This window comes from Eptatretus burgeri, chromosome 11 (assembly GCF_056783735.1).
Source record: "Eptatretus burgeri isolate ZD-2024b chromosome 11, Ebu_testis_v1, whole genome shotgun sequence".
In the NCBI taxonomy this organism is placed as follows: Eukaryota; Metazoa; Chordata; class Myxini; order Myxiniformes; family Myxinidae; genus Eptatretus; species Eptatretus burgeri.
This window is the reverse complement of record NC_140971.1, coordinates 8,346,120-8,371,344: the sequence shown is the minus strand read 5'-3', so window position 1 is coordinate 8,371,344 and position 25,225 is coordinate 8,346,120. Positions and strand designations below refer to the sequence as shown.

Here is a 25,225-nt window from a genome sequence, read left to right as displayed (position 1 = left end):
CCACGAGATAGATTGGAAATTAATTGGGAAAAAATTGGTGTTGCTGAAGCATACAAGTCTTACCAAAAGGTGTGTGAAAGTAATGGAAATAAAGAACCTATTTTGGATATGACAGCATTTAAAAGTTTGTATACAATCTATACGTTTGACCTGAGCGCTCAAAAAGAAACTAAAAGTCTAATCGAGTGGATACTTCCCTATACATTGAAAGAGGAGAGAGTGAAGAAGTTGATACATATTGTTTGCTTTTGGAAGAAACAGAATTGCAGATTAATACAGATAATGGTGTGATGATTAGTCTCACATAATTTTTTTGTTAAATAAATGAGTGGCAAAGTACCAACTGGGGTATATGTTAATCAAATCAATCTTCATAAACTATCATCTTGTGTTCAAAATCAAAAGCCTTGTACGATTAACGTTAATACAATTCAGAGAAAAGGAGCAGTAAGAATTGATGTTTTGCTCACAAGAGAACAGGTTAAAATCTTGAATGACACTGGCTCACTTAAAATTAAAATGACAAAACCAATGTTGAAAAAATATTCAATAAGAGAGACGAGTGGAGGATTTCTCCCATTTCTAATTCCTTTATTTGCTGGTTTAAGTGCGGTTGGAGCATTGACGGGTGGTATTTCAACAGCGGTCAAAACTGCCAACGAAAGGAAGGCTCAACTCCAGGCTCAAAAGAATTGGAAAGACATAACAAAGAGTTGGAGAAACAAATTAGTGGAAGTGGTGTAATTGTAGATTTTGCTGAAAAACTTGAAGGTCTGCCTGATAAAGCGAGATTGTTAGTTGGAGATATGCTTTCTTCTATAGCACAAGCAGGTGTAAAATTAACGAAAAGAGGTAATGGATTATATCTTTCTAATAAATAAATGAGCATTGATGAGTGGTTGAAAGAATTTGGAAAGAATACAACATCAAATTTACAACTTGCCAAATATTGTAAGAAATTAAAAATTCATAATGTGGTTATTTGTATGAGAGATGAATTAACAAATGTGTCGAAACATACAAAGAATATTATTATGAACTTAGAAGATAATGATGGGAACGGTTCTCATTGGGTTTGTATTTTTAATAGTCAAGACAAATATTATTTTGATAGTTTTGGTCTTCCACCACCTGTTGAAGTCATAAAATTCTTACAGAATGGTGTTTATCAAACATTTCAAGTCCAAGAATTAAATTCCAAGTGTTGTGGTCAATTATGTCTATATGTGTTATTTCAACTCAACAAAAATAAAAAATTTTATGATATTATTTTTAATCTAATATAAATGACTTATGTTGGTAAAGATGGTTCTATCTTTGGTGTATCTCAAGAACTGGATATTGATTTATCAAATTATTACACAAAGGCACAGGCTGAACGACATAAATATAATATAAACAAAAATATTAACATGAAAAATGCTTATAAATTAAAAAATTATCCAAGCCCGACTGACGCGAATGACTTGGTGAGATTAAGCGATTTATCACAATATATATACTTAAATAAAACGGCTGTGTATTCTAAAGATACAGAAGTGTTGATATTATCTCCAGGTCATACAGAATTCACAGTTCGAATTAAAATAAATTTTTATAAAGAAGGGCGTATCGTTTGTATGAGAATAGAACAATGGGGGTATGATATGAATGATTTAGGGTATAATTGGTCATTTAAAATTAACCTCGAAGACCTGGAACAATTAAATCAGTCTCGTAAGGAAGAATATTATCCACTTGGTATCGAGAATGAGTTTTGTGGAGCCACGATTAGTAAACAACAAATAAAAGAATTTAATAAGGGTAAATATAATAATGGTTTTGCCCTTGTTTATCTCATGAAAACAGAAAAAACAGGATTATATATTGTTGCGGTCTTCGCGCCCGCCGGCGTGCGGACGGCCACGTAACTCGAATCGCGGCACGTCGCCCACCGGACGGACAATCCAGTCGTGACCCTCTCGGACTAACGCCGGGAACCAGTCACGGGTGGACCTTTCGGTCTCACCGCGATCGAGCCAATCAGCCCCCGCGTGGGATAGGGTTGCTCGCCAAATTCGAACTACCTAAGTACCCACGCGGAGGGTAGACCGGGCGATCGCACCTCGCCGCAGGTCGACTTCGGACACGGGCCACTTAAGCGACCCGTTCCGTACTATCAGAATAACCGAGCGGTGTTATCGTCGACCTCGACGGTTCGATTAATTATCGGGCGTATTCAGCCCACTACCAACCCTTTACGTGAAGCAAGATGGGGATTCAATGGAGGAAAAGACGAAGCGAAGCGGGAGAACAGTTCAACAATAAAGCACATTTATTCTCGGCACACGGGAAGCACACAAATACAATTCCACCAAATGCACACAAAAAAGAAAACACACTTCCATTTACACAAAAAGCAAATATTAAAAGTGAAAACACAGTGCAGAGCTAATACCGACTACCGAGCACACGGCAACACTTATACAATTCTACTTCACAGACGGCGCCGACAACACATACCCAAAACCAAGGAAAAGAAATACCCTCAAGAATGAGGTAGGCCTGAGGCCGAGACCGGGTCGGGCCTACCCGTCTGGTGATGAGACGCGGAGCGGCGATGGCCCCGCAACCCGCGGGCCTCGTGGACAGTGCCTGGCAGGGGGTGGGAACGGGGCCCCCTTGGTCGCACTATCTCAGCGCGGGGGGAAACAGGAGGGGGTTGCTGATGCTCGGGGTATAGAGGATCTTTATTATGTGCGCGACGAGCGTCTCCACCTCGGCCAGGTCGCGCTGCCGGCCTCCCAGGGGTGCAGCTCCCTGCACGACGCGAGCACCCCCTCGTCCGGTGTCGCCGCCTCTCCACAGCTCGTCCCCTCCGTTCCGACTTCAACGCACACGACGAGCAGCTCCACCGCCCGCGAAGTCTTGACTCTCTGTTCCGACTCCTTCGCCTCGTTCCGACCTTTACGACTTGTTTGTGACTCCGGCTCCCGTTCTGCTGACTCTCTCGTTCCCGTTCTGCTGACTCCCTCGTTCCGACTTTTACGACTCCTTTGACTGACGAACACCGTCCTTTTATCCCCCCGTAACTTCGCCTTTGACCCCCTCCCTTTGACCTTTCACCTCGCTCCCCATTGGCCCGAGAAAAAGTGGGCGTGAACGCTTTCTGATCCACAAATTTGCATATATCGATCTCTCTGGGGGCGGGGCCAATTCGCCCCTCGCTCACCGATTGGACGGCAAAAAGTGGGCGTGTGTCGTTTTGGATCCGTTTTTGAAGCAGAAAATCCGTGGTTTTGTACACGCTGTTCCACGTGCGCTCTGCATGAGTCCAGCATCGGTGCCCATGAGTGGCGCGAGATGACGGTGATGCGATGGTGGCGAGTTGTGACGGTAAAGGTCGTGGCGGTTGTGGTGAAGCGGTGGTTGTGGTTGGTGGTTGATGTTGTGGTTGTGGTGATGGCGATTGGTCCAAAATAAAGATAGTAAAAGAAAAACGGCTATCCTGAAGAGTCGCAGCACGTATAAATGACATGTATTCCCACTAGACAACGGGTTTGGGCCTAACTACACATGCACTTACCGAGATACCTCACCTAAGGGACCTGAATGGTGGTTTGCGAATCTGGTAACCACAACACTACCCCCTTCCCTTTTTACAGACTCGTCCCGAGTCGTCAAATTTTCGTGTGCCATCATGTGTAGTTTTCCCCTAGTACATTTTACCTCCGGATCCTTGAGTGCGACATTCATGGTATTCGTGTCCCCAAAATAAATAACCTGAGGGCTGCGTAACTACCTAAACAAACTCACTCACACGGACGACTTAAATAAAATTGCCGGCGCTAAGACATACATGCCGGGGGCGCACTCATATGTACAGTACATCTTAACCTTAACTTACAAATTTTACACTAAACCATGGCCCAGGATCATCGAACTCTGCAAAAAGAAAGCAGTTCGCAGGGAGCCAGGCTGCCCACATGCAGTCTCTGACTCAAACAATGCAGGTGACAGGGAACGTGGCTGGCTGCTCACACGCAGTCCAAGGCCTTCCCTTTTGAACTGAACTCAGTGAACCACAACGGTGCTTGGGCTGCACAACGCAGTCTCCGTGCCAGCTCAAGTGGCACACGCAATGAGCACAACGAATGAATGGATGAATGGATGGACGCAAAACACGGTGCACGGGCTGCCACTGCAGGCCCGTGTTGTAGCTGCCAACAGGGCAGTTCTCGCAGCTTGCAAACTGTTGCCTTGATCCTGGCGCACATGGAAATGAACAGGGGGGGGCAAAGCAAAATTGAACGGGGCTGGTGAACATGGGCAGTGGGCATGGCATGGCAAAGGTGCAGGCAACACAGCCCGCAGAATAAGGCCGCTGCAGGCAAACTCAGCCCGCAGAACCAGGCCGGCACAGGCCTCGAAGAAAAACAGCCAGCAGATGAACTGGCCGGCACAGGCCTTGCAGTAACACAGCCAGCAGATGAAGCTGGCCAGCTTTTGCCGTCAGTGGAAGTTGGTGGAGGGAGTGCGGTGGTGCTGGCCACTTGGAAGGCGGGCTCGGACCTACCTACCTGTCTCCCTCCCAACCTATCGCCTTTGCCTGTCACTGTACATACCCACTCCCTTAATTTGTGAAAAACCAACTTAGCCCCAACTTATTTTTTTTTTTGTTTTTATTTTTACTTCCCCACTATAAATCGTCCCCTAACCCCCTTTATCGTCCTTGTTCGGCTAACCTATCCTGTCACCTAGCCTACTCCCAACCCCTACGTTCCCTTCCCGGAGGGGAATAAGGGAGAGCTAACGTCCTGTGTCGAGGCCCAGCGAAGCCTCAGAATGGCCTCCCCAGAGTTCAGCGATCTATAACCAAAGTGGGTCCAGCGGCCCACAACGACAGCGAGGGGATGGATGGTGCGGAGGGGTACATCTCCTAATCTACCCTAACCATTTAACTGTTAAACTACCCCGGGGCTTTCAACAAGCGCCTCTCGCTTAAACTATTGGTTCTAACAACCCAGATTCCCGTCGCCTGTGTTGGTGTCCTTACAATTTCGGGCCTCGCCCCCCAATTTTCTCTCCGTGCCCTCACACGGTCTCCTGGCTGGGACACGTGGCTCCCTTTGGCAGGCACGACCCTCTGCCGAATCTCCCGCTATGGCACCCCCGGCACTACACTGCCTCCGAGCCTACCAGCTCCCTAACACCGGGAGGTGCCCCCCATGGCACCTCCCCTGAAACGCACACGTGGCAGGCCGGCCTCCCGGGCCCCTTTCCGAGGGTCACCCGTGCCCACAACACTGCTCACGCGGCTAATGGCGCCCGGGCCCCCGCACCAAGCAGGCGCACCCGTGCCCACTACTCTATCCCGGCCCCCCATGGGCCCATGGCCTACCGCGGCCGACTAGCCTGGTGCCCGGGGTACCCACTCAGCGATACTCACCTTTCGCAGCCACGCTCCCAAGCCCGTCAACAGGGCTCCTGCACCCCTCCAAACGGGTTTCGAGCCTACACACCCACCAACAACAAAACGACCTCCATTTTTCAATTTGACTAACCTGCTAACTCACTCTACTCTGACCCCGGGGTCCCTTGGGCGGGAGTCACTCCTCCCCCCAATCACTCATCGCACCATGCATTCCCCATTCGCTCCATACACACAGACCCGCTGGCCTCACTCACTCACCATGTACTCACCTCACAACTCACCAACTCTTCAACACACACACCGCTGAACTCTGCCATCCTTCTAACTACATCCCCTAACTAACTCGTGCTCCCACGTCGTCCCTTACACTAGTAGCACGTTCCTTTTAACACTACGTAGCTAAGCTACGTCCCCTCTACACATTCAAAGTCTGTCTCTGTCTCCAAATAAATCATTTTATTTCCCATTTTCCCATCCTAAATCTGGCTACAATCCCTCTAACTAATCCATTCCACGGACTCCATGAGGACTTACCCCTGCCCCATGAAGTCGGTCTAACTAAGCTAACCCTTCCCCCTAACTAGTTTTCATCCTGTGCCCAGGTCAAGGGGGTCTTCCACCCCTTGCCCAGTAATCCTGTACACCCGAAAGTGAGGCTTGCCCCCTTTTTTTTTTTTTTTTTCATGCGCAGCACCTGCGCGGCAACTCAGAGCTCGCGCACTTTACACCTGCCCGTGACGTCATGCAGCTGCACGTGTTCCTCGTCCCTCCTTGGACGCTACCATCCGGCAGAGATACCCCTCCTGCCGGATTCCAACCACACGTGCAGCCATGACGTCACCGTGCGCAAAAAAAAAAAAACAAGCCCCACGTCTCGAGGGGTTTCCCACGCGAACACATGTGCTTTGCCCGTTGGAGCTTAACACACACGATCGCGTGGAGAACCCGTCCGGTCCAAATCCATTTACCTGCCTAAACTTTGTCCGTCCGCGGAATCGGCAAATCCACCGCGTGCGTTTCCGGACCGGGACTTCACTCTCGCAAGCGAGCACGTGGCGGTCTCGTGCGTTGCACAGCACGAACCGCGTGCTCGCGGCTGGGTGAACCCGGCACGGTCCTCGAAACAACCACAGCCGCTACTCGGCTTTCTCTCCTCTGTCGCCGTCGTCGCCGCCATTCGACACACGCACTCCCGCGTGTTACGACGCACACAGTCCACTCAATCACATTCACACCGGGAGACGCGGCTGCGTGCTCCCGCATGCCAACCGACATCTCCCTCTCATACCGCTCTCTCACGGTCTCCTTGGCACACAGCGACCTTGCACACGGCCGTTCACTCACGCGTGCCTCACTACTCACACAAACCATACTACTCACACGTGGTGCTCCATTCACTCGCGCGGGGGCACTCACCCGCGGTGCCTCACCCACACACGCGAGGGCACTCAACCGCGGTGCCTCACTCGCACTCCGTGCCTCATCCACACTGGCCGTTTCATCCACACACGCGGGGGCACTAACCCGCGGTGCCTCACTCGCACTCCGTGCCTCATCCACACACGGTGTGCTGGGAAGCACGTACTCCGGCAACATCGCCACCACACCACTCACACGTGGTGCCTCATTCATACTGGCCGTTTCATCCACACACACGGCCTCTCTCACACACGGCGTGCTGGGAAGCACGTACTCTGGCACCATCGCCACCACACCACTCACACACGGGGTCGCTTCCACACACGGGGACGCACTCACACCTTGCACCACACACACAGGGACAACCACACTGGGGATTTGTGTCCCCACAAGGGTCTCCGGGGCCTCCATACCCCCCAAGCTCTCCGTGCACCTGTCCACAGCACTCATCCCCTCAACCTCGCAAAGCACGACCGAACTCGCCTGGTCGTGACTCGCCTCAAGGGGGCAGACTCGCTCCCCTCGTTCCTGGAGGAGGCCATCCAGGTGCTCGCACTGGGTCTCTACCCAGTCCGCCAGCTCACCCCCATTATCCTCCACTACCTCCGTGTGTGTGTGCGCGTCACTTACCCCGTCTTCATCGTGTTTATTGGTCTCTGCTTCTTTCTGGCGTCTTTCCCTTATCTTTATGTAGGTCAACCTTGCTTTCTCTTTAAGTCGCTCCCGTCCTTCCCTGTTTTTCACTCCTTGCTCTTTCACGATCTCCGCGTACCTCATCCTTGCTCTCCGTATTAATTGTTCTTTTCTCTCCCTCGCAATTACTTTCACCTCGTCTCTTGTCTCCCGAATTACTTTTTCCTTACCCGCCTCCACCGCGGGCCTGTCAGCCGTTGCACCCCCTTCCAGCTCGTTCGTTCCGACACGTGGAGTCGCCATTTTAAGTTCCCTGCCCACGGCCTTCATGCCCGCCTGCAGGCATCGGCCCATGTTCTGCGTCTCACCCCGGAACTTTTTCATCTCTTCCCTCATTTGCTGTGTATTCGCATCCATCGTCGTTTTCACTTCATTTGTACTTGTATCCATCTTTTCGTTCATGCCTTTCATTTCCGCATTCATTTGTGCCAGCATGGTGAATAGCTGGGCCATGCCGGATGCACTCAGCTGAGCCGTTTCGGCAGGGGTTGGGGAAGGGTTTTGGTGGAGAGGGGGGGGGGGAGGTGTCATACACCGCGGCCGCTGCCGCACCCACCTCGGGCCCTGGGTTCAGTTGGGCGAGTCCGTGTTCCTGCACAATCAACATTTCCTGCTCGGGGATTCCATCCTGGACCATGGATTCTACACATTCTACATCCATTTCTAATACCCCCGGCTCCCGCTCGCCTTGAGACGCCATCTTGCTTCTCGTGAAGGGTTAATTTGTTCGCTCGTAATTTGGAGGGAATCGGGGGTCGCTTCTCTCACCCCTGGACCGATTCCCGTGAATTTAGCCGGAGACAGGAGAGCCTGTTTTCCTGTTCTCCGATACCAGTGCCGCGAGGAGGGCGATGAATTTGTATCCCACTCCTGACACCAGTGTTGCGGTCTTCGCGCCCGCCGGCGTGCGGACGGCCACGTAACTCGAATCGCGGCACGTCGCCCACCGGACGGACAATCCAGTCGTGACCCTCTCGGACTAACGCCGGGAACCAGTCACGGGTGGACCTTTCGGTCTCACCGCGATCGAGCCAATCAGCCCCCGCGTGGGATAGGGTTGCTCGCCAAATTCGAACTACCTAAGTACCCACGCGGAGGGTAGACCGGGCGATCGCACCTCGCCGCAGGTCGACTTCGGACACGGGCCACTTAAGCGACCCGTTCCGTACTATCAGAATAACCGAGCGGTGTTATCGTCGACCTCGACGGTTCGATTAATTATCGGGCGTATTCAGCCCACTACCAACCCTTTACGTGAAGCAAGATGGGGATTCAATGGAGGAAAAGACGAAGCGAAGCGGGAGAACAGTTCAACAATAAAGCACATTTATTCTCGGCACACGGGAAGCACACAAATACAATTCCACCAAATGCACACAAAAAGAAAACACACTTCCATTTACACAAAAAGCAAATATTAAAAGTGAAAACACAGTGCAGAGCTAATACCGACTACCGAGCACACGGCAACACTTATACAATTCTACTTCACAGACGGCGCCGACAACACATACCCAAAACCAAGGAAAAGAAATACCCTCAAGAATGAGGTAGGCCTGAGGCCGAGACCGGGTCGGGCCTACCCGTCTGGTGATGAGACGCGGAGCGGCGATGGCCCCGCAACCCGCGGGCCTCGTGGACAGTGCCTGGCAGGGGGTGGGAACGGGGCCCCCTTGGTCGCACTATCTCAGCGCGGGGGGAAACAGGAGGGGGTTGCTGATGCTCGGGGTATAGAGGATCTTTATTATGTGCGCGACGAGCGTCTCCACCTCGGCCAGGTCGCGCTGCCGGCCTCCCAGGGGTGCAGCTCCCTGCACGACGCGAGCACCCCCTCGTCCGGTGTCGCCGCCTCTCCACAGCTCGTCCCCTCCGTTCCGACTTCAACGCACACGACGAGCAGCTCCACCGCCCGCGAAGTCTTGACTCTCTGTTCCGACTCCTTCGCCTCGTTCCGACCTTTACGACTTGTTTGTGACTCCGGCTCCCGTTCTGCTGACTCTCTCGTTCCCGTTCTGCTGACTCCCTCGTTCCGACTTTTACGACTCCTTTGACTGACGAACACCGTCCTTTTATCCCCCCGTAACTTCGCCTTTGACCCCCTCCCTTTGACCTTTCACCTCGCTCCCCATTGGCCCGAGAAAAAGTGGGCGTGAAGGCTTTTTGATCCACAAATTTGCATATATCGATCGCCCTGGGGGCGGGGCCAATTCGCCCCTCGCTCACCGATTGGACGGCAAAAAGTGGGCGTGTGTCGTTTTGGATCCGTTTTTGAAGCAGAAAATCCGTGGTTTTGTACACGCTGTTCCACGTGCGCTCTGCATGAGTCCAGCATCGGTGCCCATGAGTGGCGCGAGATGACGGTGATGCGATGGTGGCGAGTTGTGACGGTAAAGGTCGTGGCGGTTGTGGTGAAGCGGTGGTTGTGGTTGGTGGTTGATGTTGTGGTTGTGGTGATGGCGATTGGTCCAAAATAAAGATAGTAAAAGAAAAACGGCTATCCTGAAGAGTCGCAGCACGTATAAATGACATGTATTCCCACTAGACAACGGGTTTGGGCCTAACTACACATGCACTTACCGAGATACCTCACCTAAGGGACCTGAATGGTGGTTTGCGAATCTGGTAACCACAACAATATAATAAGTAAGGAAATACAAAATGATTTAACTATGGGAAGATGGGGAGGTGTTTCATGCCATAATATTATTCTAACATATATTTCTAATACATAAATGACAGCAAGAAGGCTTCAAGAAAATTATCATTTCTGTGTTCAAGCATACCTTCAAGAAAAGGGTATTCGGTATTTTAATAAATATGTTCTACAACATAAGAATGAGGTATTTTCAATAAAAGATTGGCATTATGCTGATGTTGATAAACCAACAACTTTAGATTTAATTAGAATGTTAAATAATGAAAAAATTATAAGGTTAAGAAAAGGTAAGGCTCTTTTAGAAATTCAAAAGAAATTTTATTGGTTTCCTGTTGTAAAAAAAATTATTTTGGATACAGGAATAACAAGAAATCCTGATGAATATATGTATAATATTCTATGGGGTGTAAACGATTCAAGTATAGTAAGGGATGAGGAAGGAGTTGAAGAAGAGAGGGAAGAGGAGGAAAAGGAGAAGGAGGAGAGAGAGAAGGAGGAAAGAGAGAAGAGAGAGAAGGAGGAAAAGGAGAAGAGAGAGAAGGAGGAAAGAGAGAATAGAGAGAAGAGAGAGAAGGAGGAAAAGGAGAAGAGAGAGAAGGAGGAAAGAGAGAGAATGAATAAATATCAAAATATGGAAACCAGTGAGATTCAAAAAAGAATAGAGGTATTACAGAAAATAACTCAACCCACCGAGGAGGAAAACAAAGAATTGACAAGTCTATTTGCAATACTTTCGACAAGACTATTAGCATCGACAAGATATGGATTTTAATTCAAGTTTTTTCTTAAATAAATGGAGGAGAGAGTGAAGACATTTCTAAGGATTCTTTATGTTTTAAAAATTAAGATTCAAATGTGCATGTTGGAAACTAAAAACGTTTTTGCACTCTGCAGGAATTTTTCTCATAAATAAATGAGTTATTGTCTCAAATGTAAAAAGAAAACTAATACTAAAAATATTTCATATATTAAAAGTAAAAATAACAGGGTTATACAAAAAGGTATATGTTCGGTGTGTGGTTCAAAAAAATCAATTTATCTCCAAACACAAACTCGGAGGAGATATACAAAAGTTTTTATCAGGAAGTAAATTTACAACTACTGGAATACCAGGGGAATTACATCTTCCAGGGTATTCTTTCTGTGGTCCAGGCACAAACTTGGATAAAAGATTAGATGAGGCAGACAATCCTAAATCCTGGAGTAAACCAATCAATAGAGTTGATGAAGTGTGCATGAGACACGATATTGATTATGGGAATACCACAACGTTGGAAGAAAAGCATGAAGCCGATAGAGAAATGTTGTATAATTTGTCTCTGATACAAAATCCAACCTTGAGAGAAAAAGTTGATAGGTTCATCGTGAAGAAGATGATTAGTGCTAAATTGAAACTTGGACTTGGAAATTCAAAAAACTTATAGGCTCTAATGATGCTATTAAGACTGAAGAGCAATTAGCTGATGAATTACATAAACCAATATTCACAAAGTTTCAGAGAAGGAAAGTTTATTCCAAGGAAGTTGATTATATCTGGTCTGCTGATTTGATTGAACTCAATAATGATAAGGGGTACAAGTATGCTTTAACCGTTATTGATTTGAGGAGTAGATATGCGTGGGTTGTCCCTTTAAAAAACAAAACAGGTAATACTCTTATGTTAGCTTTTCAACAGATATTTAATAAAAGTAAGAGAAAACCTAAGAAATTGTGGACTGATGAGGGTAGAGAGTTTTATAACAAGACATTTATGAATTTTCTAAAAAATAACAGTATTACATTATACAGTACCTTTAATGAAGGGAAGGCAGTTGTTGTTGAACGTTTTAATCGTACCTTAAAAGAGAGACTATATAAAAAATTCACACAACTCGGTTCACAACAATGGTCATCTTTTATTCAGGATATTGTGGATAAGTATAATGACACGATTCACACATCAACGAATATGAAGCCATCAGAAACATTTACAAAATTAAAATATGAAAAAGAGATTAATGTCAGAAAACCTAAGTTCAAAGTTGGTGATATCGTAAGAATATATAGGTGGAAATCTCATTTTGAAAAGGGTTTTACTGAACGATGGACGAAAGAACTTTTTAAAATTGTTGATGTAATAGATACAGTTCCTTGGACTTATAAAATATATGATTTGGAAGGGGAAGAGATTTTAGGTTCATTTTATTCACAGGAATTACAAAAGACAAAACTAAGCAGATAATACACCTTTGTGGACACTCGAGGCCAAATCCGAGGTGTATAACAGTATATAATGTGTGTCAAGGGGTGGACGTTCTTACATCTGTGAACCCCAAACACAGAATCCTCAACTGAATAGTCAAGGCTTAACTTTTGTTTGTGTGTGTGTGTGTGTGTGTGCAATGGGAGCAATAGGTTGGCGCTTCACTCCCTCCTACTATACACCGTTGTGGACACTCGAGGGCCAAGTCCGAGGTGTATAACAGTATATAATGTGTGTCAAGGGGGACGTTCTTAGATCTGTGAACCCCAAACACAGAATCCTCAACTGAATAGTCAAGGCTTAACTTTTGTTTGTTGATGTGTATGTGTGTGTGTCCCAACCCTCACATTCAAAATCTCAACCCCAACCCTCACATTCAAAATCTCAACCCCAACTCAATCCTCACCCAACACAGTCTTTTTCAAAATGAGATTTCCACCTATATATATATATATATATATATATATATATATATATATATATATATATATATATATATATATATATATATATATATATATATATTTTACGTTTTTTTTCTCTTCTTCCAATTCTGTCTTTTAAGGCTTTCAGGTTTGATGACGTAAAAAGGGGGAGTAAGCCTGCACTTTCTTCCCAGAACTTTCTTGATCTTGCTCCCATCAAGCACCATCCGACAAAGAACTACATCGATAGGTTTAGATCCCAAAGAGTGATAGCAACTCCAAAAGTCTCCAAAATATAAATAAATAAAATAATAATAATAATAAATAAATAAATAAATAAATAAAAGCCCCCAAAAAAGTTTCAAGTGTCCAACATAAACCCAACTTTCCAAGTCTTCAAGGTATAACCACATTCCCGTTGAGTTTCCAAGATATGTATCACATTGTGAGTTATCAATCCAGAACCCACATTTCAAGTATTCAAAGTAAAACCAACTTACAAAGTCTCTTAAGGATAACTCATTTACTGATTTTTTCAAAATTTGTGAGTCTCCAAGGTAGGCCCCATATTTAGAACCATCTTGACAGAACCCTTTTCCTGAGTCTCCAAGGTAGTTATTTAAACCATCAAGGCAGAACTCATTTACTGATTTTTTCAAAATTTGTGAGTCTCCAAGGTAAAACTTGTATTCTGGCTCATCAAGGTATAACTTATTCAGTGGGTATTGTCTTGATAACTCACAATGAGTACTATTGCTGTAAAACTCTTTTTCAGGATTTTGTTGGTCTCCAAGGTATAACTCTTTGGTTGGGTCATCAAGGACGAACTCGTTCTGTGGGTCTTGGTCGCTCATAAGGTCTTCAACCAAGCCAACAATTTCGCCCCAAGTTGTAGCAAAAGCAGTATTTTCATTTCGTATTTCAGACACAATTTCCTGTGAGAGAAAATAATAATGTATTAATTAAGTTATTTAATTATTAAATGAGTATGCTTCAATCAAAGTTTGAAAATAGGAAAATAAAAAATCTTACCTCAATAGATAAGAGGTTTGAATCCAGTTCATCAACTTGAAGGTTTAGTTCCATAGAAGACAGAGAGTTCCAAGGAACACCAAAGTCATCCCACTCAAGGTCTTCAACCAAGCCAACAATTTCCCCCCAAGTTGTAGCAAAAGCAGTATTTTCATTTCGTATTTCAGACACAATTTCCTGTGAGAGAAAATAATAATGTATTAATTAAGTTATTTAATTATTAAATGAGTATGCTTCAATCAAAGTTTGAAAATAGGAAAATAAAAAATCTTACCTCAATAGATAAGAGGTTTGAATCCAGTTCATCAACTTGAAGGTTTAGTTCCATAGAAGACAGAGAGTTCGAGACAAGCACACAAAACACCATTGCCAGCAAAAACAAATGTTTAAAATGGAGCCTGGGTTTGAAGCTTTTATAGAGAAAGACTGGTGGGTGTGGTTTCCTTTGGAAATTCCCTGGGCAAGCCTAGGCAAGCCTTCATTGGGAAATTTTTCAAAACCATAACATCCTGTAATTTTCTAGTGATTTCTTTGTGAGTCAGAGATGAACTGGAAATGATGTAAGAGTGGGCGGGGCTTAGCAAAAGTAGGCGGAGCTTAGGAAAAGTGGGCGTGGCTTAGAAAAAATACCTTATGAAAAGTGGGCGGAGCTTAGCAAAAGTGGGCGGGGCTTAGGAAAAGTGGGCGTGGCTTAGAAAAAAATACCTCATGAAAAGTGGGCGGAGCTTAGCAAAAGTGGGCGTGGCTTAGAAAAAATACCTTATGAAAAGTGGGCGGAGCTTAGCAAAAGTGGGCGGGGCTTAAAGAAAATACCTTATGAAAAGTGGGCGGAGCTTAACAAAAGTGGGCGGGGCTTAGCAAAAGTGGGCGGGGCTTCAAGAAAAGTGGGCGGGGCTTATTGAATACCTTGTGGAAAGTGGGCGGGGCTTAACAAAAGTGGGCGGGGCTTAAAGAAAAGTGGGCGGGGCTTAACAAAAAATAACCTGTGGCTCAGGAGGTGATCAAACAAGAGCATTAAGAGAAGTTTATCATTTCGTAATGGCACAAAAGGGATATCTTAAAAAATATAAAGATTCAAATGTTTTGTTTGTCAATATTTTAGATGGGGATTATTGTGCAAAGAAAATTAAACTATTGAAGGAATTTGAGAATGAACAAATCTTTATAGGTTCAATGAGTGAGCTGTTCAACCCCCAGGTGTTCAATTCAATGAGGTTCAACCTCCAGGTTAAAAGGGGAGACAAATAAATATACCTTGGGATAAAAAGGGGGTTTATTTTTAGGGAAAAAAATATGAATCGCTGAAAATCCCCCATTCATTTACATGGGGAAAAGTGAGCCAGAATCAGTATTCTTACCCTACTCGCTCATACTCCTTCTCCCGGCACCGCTTGCGCACCAGCGTGGCAAGATCGCACTCGTTCTCTTATCGGCACCGCTTGCGCATGCAGCCTCGGCGCGTCCAGCCCTCGTAAGGTCGACGGCACAAGACAGTCAGATCGATGGTGGGTTCCAGCTGGTTTCTCACAAGGTCCAGTATACAAATCCAGGCCTGGCCTGTTCACCAGACTAGGCCAAATCGGGGTGTTGGGCTCCGCAGGCAGATCGATGGGATTACAAGACGTGTCGAGCCATGCATTGAGTAGGGACAGTCAGAGGCTCCGTCACTGGACTCCGGATGAACCTGTCTGACCTCCTCATAAAAGTCGATCGCCGACTCCCCTCATGCAGTTCCTCCTGCCTTCCTGGGGCTTGCTCTTCTCACGAAAGCTGATCCCAGACTCACAAAGCAGCCAGTTTCTTTTTACAGCCGATCGCAGACTCCCACTAGCCGTTTCTTCCTTGCCTTCCCGGGGCTCGCTCTTCTCACGAAAGCCGATCCCAGACTCACAAAGCAGCCAGTTTCTTTTTACAGCCGATCACAGACTCCCACTAGCCGTTTCTTCCTTGCCTTCCCGGGGCTCGCTCTTCTGGAACGCCTCAGGGGATACGTGATTGGTCCATCCCTCGAGTCCGCAGCCGCTCTCCACCAATCGGCTGCCGACACGTCTCGCCGACCGACACTGTCAGAGCGCTGGGCGGGGCGAGTTAGAAGGGGGGGGAGGAAAAAAGAAGCAAGGCGCCTCTCGGTACACCACCACTGTATGAACACTGGACAGCTTGCTACACCTCCCGACACACATGTAACTTCCAATTACCGAACAACCTGGCTAAATATGCATTTAAGGGGGATCTGGGCTGATCCTATATTTAATAACCCACAAAGGGCCCATTTCCGCAACAGTATTAGATCAAAATGGCGATGTTTCTTTTATGCTTAAAAATAAATCGTTCTTTGTCTGTACTAAATGTTTGAGATGTTTTATTAAATCATTTCAAGAAAAAAAAAAAGATAGCTCCAGCGAACTATACCGCTGAGGTTGTTTGCATTGATCAAATTCTCCCGGAGTACTTGACTGAATCGGGAATTGATTTTTAAATAATTTTTCGTTGCCCGATTTGAACGAAACTTGATACTGCACACCGTTGGAGAATGGTGAGTAATGTGGGCTGAAAATGTTTGCGCTATCGTGTACCATTTTGGCTATATTTCAGGAACATACATACATTCATACATACAAGATGAGAGTTTTAGTAATATATAGATAGATGGTATTTCTCCCCTTCTCATTTTCGTAACGAGGTTAGTAATATGTTCCGAATTATCTGGAATGTACGCACAACATTCGGACAAAACAATGGCACAACTTCCCCCTTCGGCAGCCAACAATGAATCCAAAGCTATTCGATTTTGCATGGTAACAGTGCGCATCATCATTCATCTCAGCATTCATGCATGTTAAACTATCTGCTGTTGTATTTCCAAGAGTTTCTAAACTTTTTTGCAGCCATCTGGTGAAGTTCCTCACCCACTTTCCATACGAAGAAATTTTGGTCATAAATATCCATTCTGCCATGGACACCCCTCTCTTCCTAATATTGGTTAGTTTAAATGGGGACTAAGTGAAAGAGTCTGTGAGACCACATAACCGAGATAACAAAATCCCCTCCATCCTTCTGGTAACCATGGATAAGCCCCGACTCCACATATAAAATGTGCCGTTTAATGCTGGCTGTTCATCAACTAACAAAGCATAATTATTGGTGGCATCCTTTTATAATTCCAGCAATGTGTGTGCGTGTGTGTGTGACCGCTGTTTCTCGACAACCACTTGTCCGATCTAATTGAAACTTGCCAGCTATATTGCTGGGGACCTGAGTATGTGCCCTTTCAACGTTTGATATTAATCGGACAAGTGTTTCTCAAGTTATAGCCATTTATTTACCAAACAAATGATAATACACGTTGCTGCGGCCATTTATTTACCAAACCAATGACAAGACCTGTTGCTGCGTAGGCCGGTGCGCGGCCGGCCGACGATGACGTCACAGGCCGTGCCGGTTATGATGGGTAAAGGGCGCCTTAGTTCCCATGGCGTAGGAGTGGCAATGGTCAATGTCAGTGAATGTCATGGCAAGTAAAGACAGGGAGGTAAACTTGATTTTAATTAACTCTGTGTGTGGAAGTGTGGTTGGCGCGAGAACGCGAGAGCGAAGGAACGGCCTGTGTGGTGGACGTTTCAGGCTCGCGAGTTGAAAGTTTATTTTATTTATTTTTTTAGCACGTACGAGTCGATGTAATGTGAACAGTTTGATCTTCCCATTTCTCTAGTTACATTATCTTGCACCAAACAAGCCACTCCTTCTCAGGGTGGTTGGAGCATCATCTCTAAAGAGGGAGGCTCATGACTAAGGTTATATAGTGTTACGGTTGGGAAATTCACAGAGCACCATATAGGTCCTTAGATCAGTTATGTTGATAAGTCTGTGTTCAGATAGATTTCCCCACCGATGTTTAACGGGCAATTATTCGTATGCAGGGCTGTGAATCTTCAGTTAGCCATTTTTTTTTGCGATCTTTATTTTGGACCAACCGCTTCACAACAACCACCTCCCCCACCAACACCGCTCTCATCAACCATCTCCACAACGACCACCACGACATCCCCTCATCACCTACGCCACAACAAGCAACGCCTCACCTTCATCTCCATTGTGCCGCCATCTTTGCACCAGCCACGGCAAATTCCCCACGAACAACATCTCTGCCACCAGACGCAGGGACTCCTTCGTTGGGGCAAGGGACGATGATTTCACCCACGTCCGCTCTCCCCGAGCTTCGCGACAATTCGGATCAAAAGATAAAAAGGGGCGGAGCCAGCGGAGGGTCAGAGGTAAGAGATCGGAGATCAAAACCTCGCCTCACGAATCTCATATAAAGGCGCGCAGAGACGCCAAGCGCACAGTTGTGTGGAGTCGCGTTGGGAGCTGGGTCAGCCTGGAGTCTGCAGTCGGTGAGGAGCTGGAGAGAGCGGAGGAGATGGGAGCCTGGAGCGCAGTCTGCCGTACCGTGCCGAACTGTGGGTCGCTGGAGAGAGGCCGGAGAGGAGTCGCCAACCAGCGGCATAACGGTCCGAGGTGATCGGGCCCCGGGACAGTCCAAACGACGCTGAGGAACGGACGAGTTCTTAAGAGAGCAAAGGCCCGTTCGTTCCTCTGAGGCGTTGTCGACTTGGCCCGATCGACCGGGCCACACGAGGCCTGGGCCGCGCCCACGCCAGCTGCCGTGTGGACGGGATGCCGAGGAGCGCCCAGCGAGTCGCCACGAAGGCGGCAGGTAACCAGCGCGGTCTCTCGGAGCTTTTTCGGTCTTCACAGCTCCGTGAACTATTAAAGGCCCACGAGGCCCAGTTCTTGCCCTTTTCTTTCCGGGGTTGCACCTCCTCATCCTCTTTACTTCCCTTCCCCAACATGCCCATTGAAATCTGCTCCAATCACCACTTTTTACCCCTCAGCCCGAATTGGGATAAGGGGTATTGTCATCACAGGCGTTGTCCGGGTGTCCGTCCGTCTGTCAACTTTTGGTTTCCGTCAATTTCGAGGAGAACGCCTTGTCCAATTAAATCCATTTTTGCAGAATATGTTGGGGTTGAGTAGAGGAAGGTTCCTTTCGAAAATGGGCGCGCTGCGATTTTCAATGTGGCCTCCATGGCAGCCATCTTGAAATTGGTTTCCGTCGATTTCGAAGAGAACGCCTTGTCCGATTAAATCCATTTTTGCAGTGTGTGTTGGGGTTGTGTGAGGAAGGTTCCTTTCGAAAATGGGCGCGCTGCGATTTTCAATGTGGCCTCCATGGCAGCCATCTTTAAATTGGTTTCCGTCAATTTCGAGAACGCCTTGTTCCTATAGCCTTCATCAGCACGTTTTCTCCTCCTACTTTGTGTTCTTTGTTCCATTTCCTTTTTACCCCTCAGCCTGAATTGGGCTAAGGGGTAGTGTTATCACAGGCGTTGTCCGGGCGTCCGTCCAGGCGTCTGTCAACTTTTGGTTTCCATCAATTTCGAGAACGCCTTGTCCGATGAAATCCATTTTTGCATTGTGTGTTGGGGCTGGGTAGAGGAAGGTTCCTTTCGATAATCAGTGCGATGCGATATCCAATATGGCGGCTAGGGCAGCCATCTTGAATTTGGTTTCCGGACAATAACTTGAGAACGGCTTGACATTGATTTCATTTTTGTGTGATATAATGGGGGTGGTAAGAGGAAGGTTCCTTTCGATATTCAGCGCAGTCCGATATCCAATATGGCGAAAAGAGCAGCCATCTTGAATTTGGTTTCCAGAGAATAACTTGAGAACGGCTTCACACATTGATTTTATTCTGGCGAGGTATAATGGGGTTGAGTAGAGGAAGGTTCCTTTCCAAAATGGGCATGCTGTGATTTTCACTGTGGCCGCCACGGCAGCCATCTTGAAATTGGTTTCCGTCAATTTTGAGGAGAACGCCTTGTCTGATTAAATCCATTTTTGCTGGGTGTGTTGGGGTTGAGTAGAGGAAGGTTCCTTTCGAAAATGGGCGTGCTGCGATTTTCAATATGGCCACCATCTTGAACTTGGTTTGCGTCAAGGGGCTGAGGGGTTACGCCCGCTTTGTGGGTATTGGTATCCAAGAGATTACTTCTGGTCCAGGATCAGTACGATTTACAATAAGAAAGCACACCATTCGACCTTGCCAAATGTATATGACAAGAGTAGTGTGCCTCTTCGAGATGAGTGCGGAATGTGGGTACATACCCAGCAATTTTCTTTTCCCTGTCTTTGTGCATGTTCAAAAGATAACAGAAAGACATTCATGCCATGTTGTTCTGTAGATGGTTTATACCGCCATCTCCCATCATTAGTGGGGCAGATAACAGCAATTTTTGAGAGGAATCGTGCAAACGATGATACAAGCATCAAATTTGGCACATTTGTTCTCCAGGGGATTCTAATCAAATTTGCCTGATTAGCCATTTGAAAATTCAAATTTTGAAAAATTTGAAGAAAAAAAAAAAAACTTCAAAAAAGTCCAAGATCACGAATCAATGTTGGATGCTGGCTGAGATTGGTGAATGTTTCAGAAACATCATCAAAGACGTTCCAAGTCTGCGATACAGTTTTCTTCCCTTTACCGCGGAAGGCAGACACGACGTCACATCCAGTGAACGCATGGAAGTATAGGATCCCTCAAACTTTCTCAGGCCCTATTGCAGAAACTACCTCATGGACTGGAATCCATCGTGCCTTGGCTCCTTGGCCAAAGGCAATCCACATGTTCTCAAGACCTAGTTCCTGTAAGGATGGCAGTACAGATATTGCTGTGACTAGTACGTCCGTGTCATTAGCCTTAATGATAATGGACTTGCTACCATCCGTCGTTGCATCCCTGGCGTGTACAAATATCCGAGTGTCAGCATCTTCATGACAACATGAAGACACAGCATCCATTGACTTCCTTGTGTTGCTAATGGCGTCTTCTCCTTTTGTGACAATGACTGTGCTTCACACATCTTTTCCGCAAGGAAGTGAAACAGCTCAGTCTTGTTGCTGTCATCTCGAAGAAAGCTTCTCCAGTTACTTGGGGTCTTACTGGTTCCTGTCACTCTTCTTCTGATTCCTTGCCCCCTTTTCGACCTTGCCTCGGACTTCAGACTTGACTTCTTGTACACATCAAACACTACGCCCACCCTCTCGTACCTGGCACCATAGGATTCCACCTTTGGGATGATGTCTTCTTTAGCATAGTCATCAAATATCTTTGAAGTGCGTGGAGGTACGGCATTGATAAAGGGGCTGTCACACCTTGACGATTTAGCCAACCTATGCCTATTTATGAAAAATTTGCCTAATACGCTGGCACACGTCTAATACGTTAAGAGCACGCTGAAAAACACTGCCATAAGTCGTTGTATGCTGGCTTTAATCGTTGAACTTTGTGGTTTTTCTCATTTTCGTATGCTTAAAATTTGACGACGTACTCGGCGTTTGGCTCACACGTTCCGCTACGCTGGCCATAAGGTTTAGGCACGTTATGCGATCGTTGACACATGTTATTTATATGTTACTCATATGTGGAAACACGTTGAGGTAACATTTGCGTACCCAAAATTTATTCATAAACTATAGGTAACGTTTTATAAGCACGCTACACGAACGTTGTTCACAGCTCGCAACACGCTACTCAAAAGTTTCTCATACATCGAAACACATCAAAGTAATGTTTAGGGAACCCGTCACTTATTTATAATCTATGAGTAATGTGCTTGGGAATTAGTTGAAGAGCATGTCCTACGAACAAATAAGTATGTAGACGTATTTGACATCTTCAAGACGACCACAGAACTTACTGAACGCGTTTCTAACAAACAGCTGACGTCGAATGACGTTTGGCAGTGATTAGGGAAATTGGTATATAAAAAGGGCCTTCGCAGGAAGACCCCGTCTTTTTTTTAGACTTCGTGATGAGTACATGTCGATGTCATTCCGAGAGATGGAGGATACGGGAACGCTGAGACGACAATACCTACCTGTCCTCGAACATCAACATGACCTCATCGAGTTGACACTGCACCAGTTGCGTGCCAATAGAGCCGGGAGAAGAAGAGGTGAACGGAGGAGAAGGAACTGGGTGAGACCATGGATCGGGAGGTGACGCCATTACGGCATATATGACCAGCTCATGGTGGAACTCCGGAACGAGGACCATGCATCCTTCATCAACTTCCTGCGAATGCCCCCAGCGATGTTCGACGAGCTGCTAGCCAGAGTGGGTCCAAGGATAACCAAGCATTATTATTAAATCATTTCAATAGTCCAGTGGAAGCGATTTAACTTGTTCAATGGAAACGATTTCAATTGCCGAGCACCAGCGTCCAAAAACAATAGGCGAGTGACAGCAGGTTAACTCATTCAATGGAAACGATTTGAATTGCCTTGCACCAGCATCAAAAAACAATAGCCGAGTGACAGCCGTTTATTAAAATAGTTTAGTGGCAGTCAATGGATAGCAAACGTCATGTAATCGTAAACGATGCGCTCCCACGTTATGCATACGCTAGACTATCGTTGGGCATAGGTTGTGGACGCCTAAAACACGATAAGCAATCGTTGGTATAACTAATCTATAAGTTATTGAAGCGTTCTGTATTCATTACTAGTACATTATGCATTTGTCAAAGTCTTTTATAATAATTTCAATAGTAAAACGAAGAAATATTTCATCTTCGGAATGAGGAAAAAAAATTAGCCCTTACAGAACATCGAACAATGGTGCAAAGTATTCTCCTATTCGTTGACGCAACAAGGATCCATCATCCCCCACACCCTCCACATCACGCTCACATACTACTACTGACATAGACATACAGCTACTACCAATGCTACTACCACTACTATTAGTCACGCACACCTACTACTAGTAATAGTACCGGCGTTGACATCTACTCACCATGGAGTCTGGAACAATGATGGGTTTTTATTGTGAAGTCCATTTGTATATACCAATTCACCTAAACGCTGCCAATACGCCAGTACACGCTGCCAATACGCCAGTACACGGTAGATGTAAGTTAGAAACCCTTTCAGTAAGTTCTATGGTTGTGCAGAAGACGTCAATTTAATTCGTCTACATACGACAATGTGCGTTTTACATACGTTACAAATAGGTTCATAGCATGTTACTCAAAGGTTAGAAGCACGTTTTACTTAGGTTCAAAACATGCAACTCATAGGTTAAACGCACGTTACTCTTACGTTCATAGCACGCCAGTCATTGGTTCAAGGCCAGTTATACATAGTTTCAATGCACGTTACTCATAGTTTCCAAGCACGTTAAACATAGGCTAAGCTGACGCTACTCATTTGTTCAAAGCACGATACTCATCGGTTAGAAATTTGGTTGCAAGTATGTTGGCCATTACCTTGACGTGCTTCGACTTATGAGTAACCTACAAGTAACGTGTGTTCGCCGTGTTTAAACGATCGCAGAACGTGCTAGGAACAGATGCCAACGCATGCGAAATGTGTGAGCCTTACGTCGAGTACGTCTTAAAATTTTCAGCATGCTTGAAATTTCACGACGTATCAAACGGACTTGGTAATATGCCAGCGTACTTCAATGATTTCCAGCATACTCTAAACGTATACACAACTTACCTATAGCGTATTTGACGTGTGCCTAGCGTTGTAAACACATTTTTCATAGAATGGCATATGCTGGCAAAATCGTCAAGGTGTGACTGCAATGTTGACACTTCAAATTCTCAGGCAGTTTTGATTTCAATCGGCGTCCGGCAAGTTCTTAACTGGCTACGCCACGAGTTCGCCGGCGATACGTATAGCGCGCAAAAGGTAAGTTAAACTATCGTTTGTCATAGGTTTTGAACGCCGACCACAAGGTAAGCATTCGTTGGTAAAAGTTATGTACAACAAAACGAAACGTTCTGTGCCCGTTACTAATATGTTATGCAAACGACCAACACGTTATGAATACGCCAAAAACTTTTTTAAAAAAACATCAAAATTTCAGCATACGCCAACGTTTTACATACATTTTTATACGTTGCCATTGCTGGCTAAAACGTCAAGGTGTGACAGGGCCCTAAGTGCTGACTGCTGAGCCATCAATGATAACTGCATCCCCCCTTGATTCTCTGTCTGGGATGTTCACTTGCGCTTCAAGAATTTCAGCCAGCTGACTTCAAATTTTTTTGAATTTTTAATTCAACAAAATTTATATTTTCAAATGGCCAATCGGGCAGATTTTATCAGAAAGCCCTGCAGAACAGAAATGCCAAATTTGATGCTTGTATCATAATTTGCACGATTTTTCTACTATCTACTACACTACATTTCTTGACATTAGTCTTTTGCATCGATGTCTGTGGCTGGCATGTGTGCGCAAGTGTGAAATGCTTACGTGAGCACGCCCTCCACAACCCATACATGTGATAATGTGCATATTGTTATTTAGTTTGTCCAAGCCCACACGTTTCTTTCGCTTCTCGTTTGTGGTAATGTGATAACTGGATGCAAGTGTGTGGAGATTATTTTCTTGATAATCTCGGGGTTCCCCTCGCTGCGAACCCTCTTACAGTGCGAGGCGTCTCCATGTTGCTTTGCTTTCGCACTTGTCTGCTGTCTGAGTAGTGAAAAACACCTGGAACGGGCCAGTCCACCTTGCTTTCAATGCGTCCTTCCTTGTATGAACTTTCACTAGCACAAAATCTCCAGGACGGAAGCTGTGGAAATCTTTTGTTGCCGTTTCTGGTACGTCTCCTTCACCTGGGAATGAAACGCTTTCACAATGTTGGTTAATGCAACACAAAAAGTAATCATTCTGTTACGGTTAAAGGTGCAGAGGACGGTAGAGTGTACTGTTCGCACGCTTCCTTTGTCAGTGAACATATTAGCAAATCATCAGACTGGATTAGCACTGATCCTCCTTCATGCATATGTAACATGTATAAATGATGAGGAAGATTTGAGGCACATATATTCAAAGCTCCACATACTCTTTAGATTTAAAGTTGCTTCAATGAGAATCCTCCGTCATGCAAAGGCCTTCCTCGGCCCACCTGAGCTCCTGACCACATACAAAGCTTTTGTCTGCAGCCTGATGGAGTACTGCTCTCCCCTCTTGGCTGGTGCTCCTGCCTCCCACCATTCTCGGCTTCACGCTGTGGAAACAAACACATTTTGGATCATTGGTATCTCCCGCGATGAGGCTGAGTCTTTGGGCCTCTCACTCTCTCACCGCAGGCAGGTTGGTGGTCTTTCTTTCTTCCACCGTCTCCTCTCCAGCTCCACCCCCCCCGCCCCCCCGATGTGTCTGAGATTTGTCCCCACCATATTTCTGCAGGGCGTTTAAGGTCCGCCAACAACTCCCTTTTGGTAAAACTACCAAAATCACGAATCACTGCTCACCTTCA

At 46.0% G+C, this 25,225-nt stretch overlaps 2 protein-coding genes across 4 annotated transcripts in view; both read right to left on the bottom strand.

The window, feature by feature from the left end:
* Positions 1-25,225, bottom strand: part of LOC147016446 (uncharacterized) — an 85,575-nt gene that overhangs the window by 50,601 nt on the left and 9,749 nt on the right. For 2 of the 3 annotated variants that reach the window (XR_015049051.1, XR_015049050.1), the window contains exon 3: positions 24,809-24,973. Coding sequence is in view for 1 of the 3 variants with exons in the window: in XM_085845115.1 (XP_085701241.1) it covers positions 12,950-13,783; positions 13,881-14,057; positions 14,155-14,247 (1,104 nt within the window). In the remaining 2 variants the exon portion in view is untranslated. Of the gene's footprint in view, positions 1-12,877; positions 13,784-13,880; positions 14,058-14,154; positions 15,955-17,962; positions 24,974-25,225 lie in introns of those variants that run through there. The other variant, XM_085845115.1, reaches the window with a different exon arrangement.
* On the bottom strand, positions 8,920-10,143 carry LOC147016447 (uncharacterized). Its single transcript, XM_085847916.1, has 2 exons — positions 9,560-10,143; positions 8,920-9,481 (listed from the first exon to the last, which is right to left on the bottom strand). The coding sequence occupies exons 1-2, from the start codon at positions 10,052-10,054 to the stop codon at positions 9,065-9,067; spliced, it is 912 nt and encodes a 303-aa protein (XP_085704042.1). The 5' UTR covers positions 10,055-10,143; the 3' UTR covers positions 8,920-9,064.

Coding starts and splice junctions, on each gene's coding strand:
- LOC147016447 (XM_085847916.1), bottom strand. CDS start 10,054: ATGTCATTTATACGTGCTGCGACTCTTCAGGATAGCCGTTTTTCTTTT. Junction 9,482..9,559: donor CAGTCAAAGGAGTCGTAAAA/GTCGGAACGAGG, acceptor CAAGTCGTAAAG/GTCGGAACGAGGCGAAGGAG.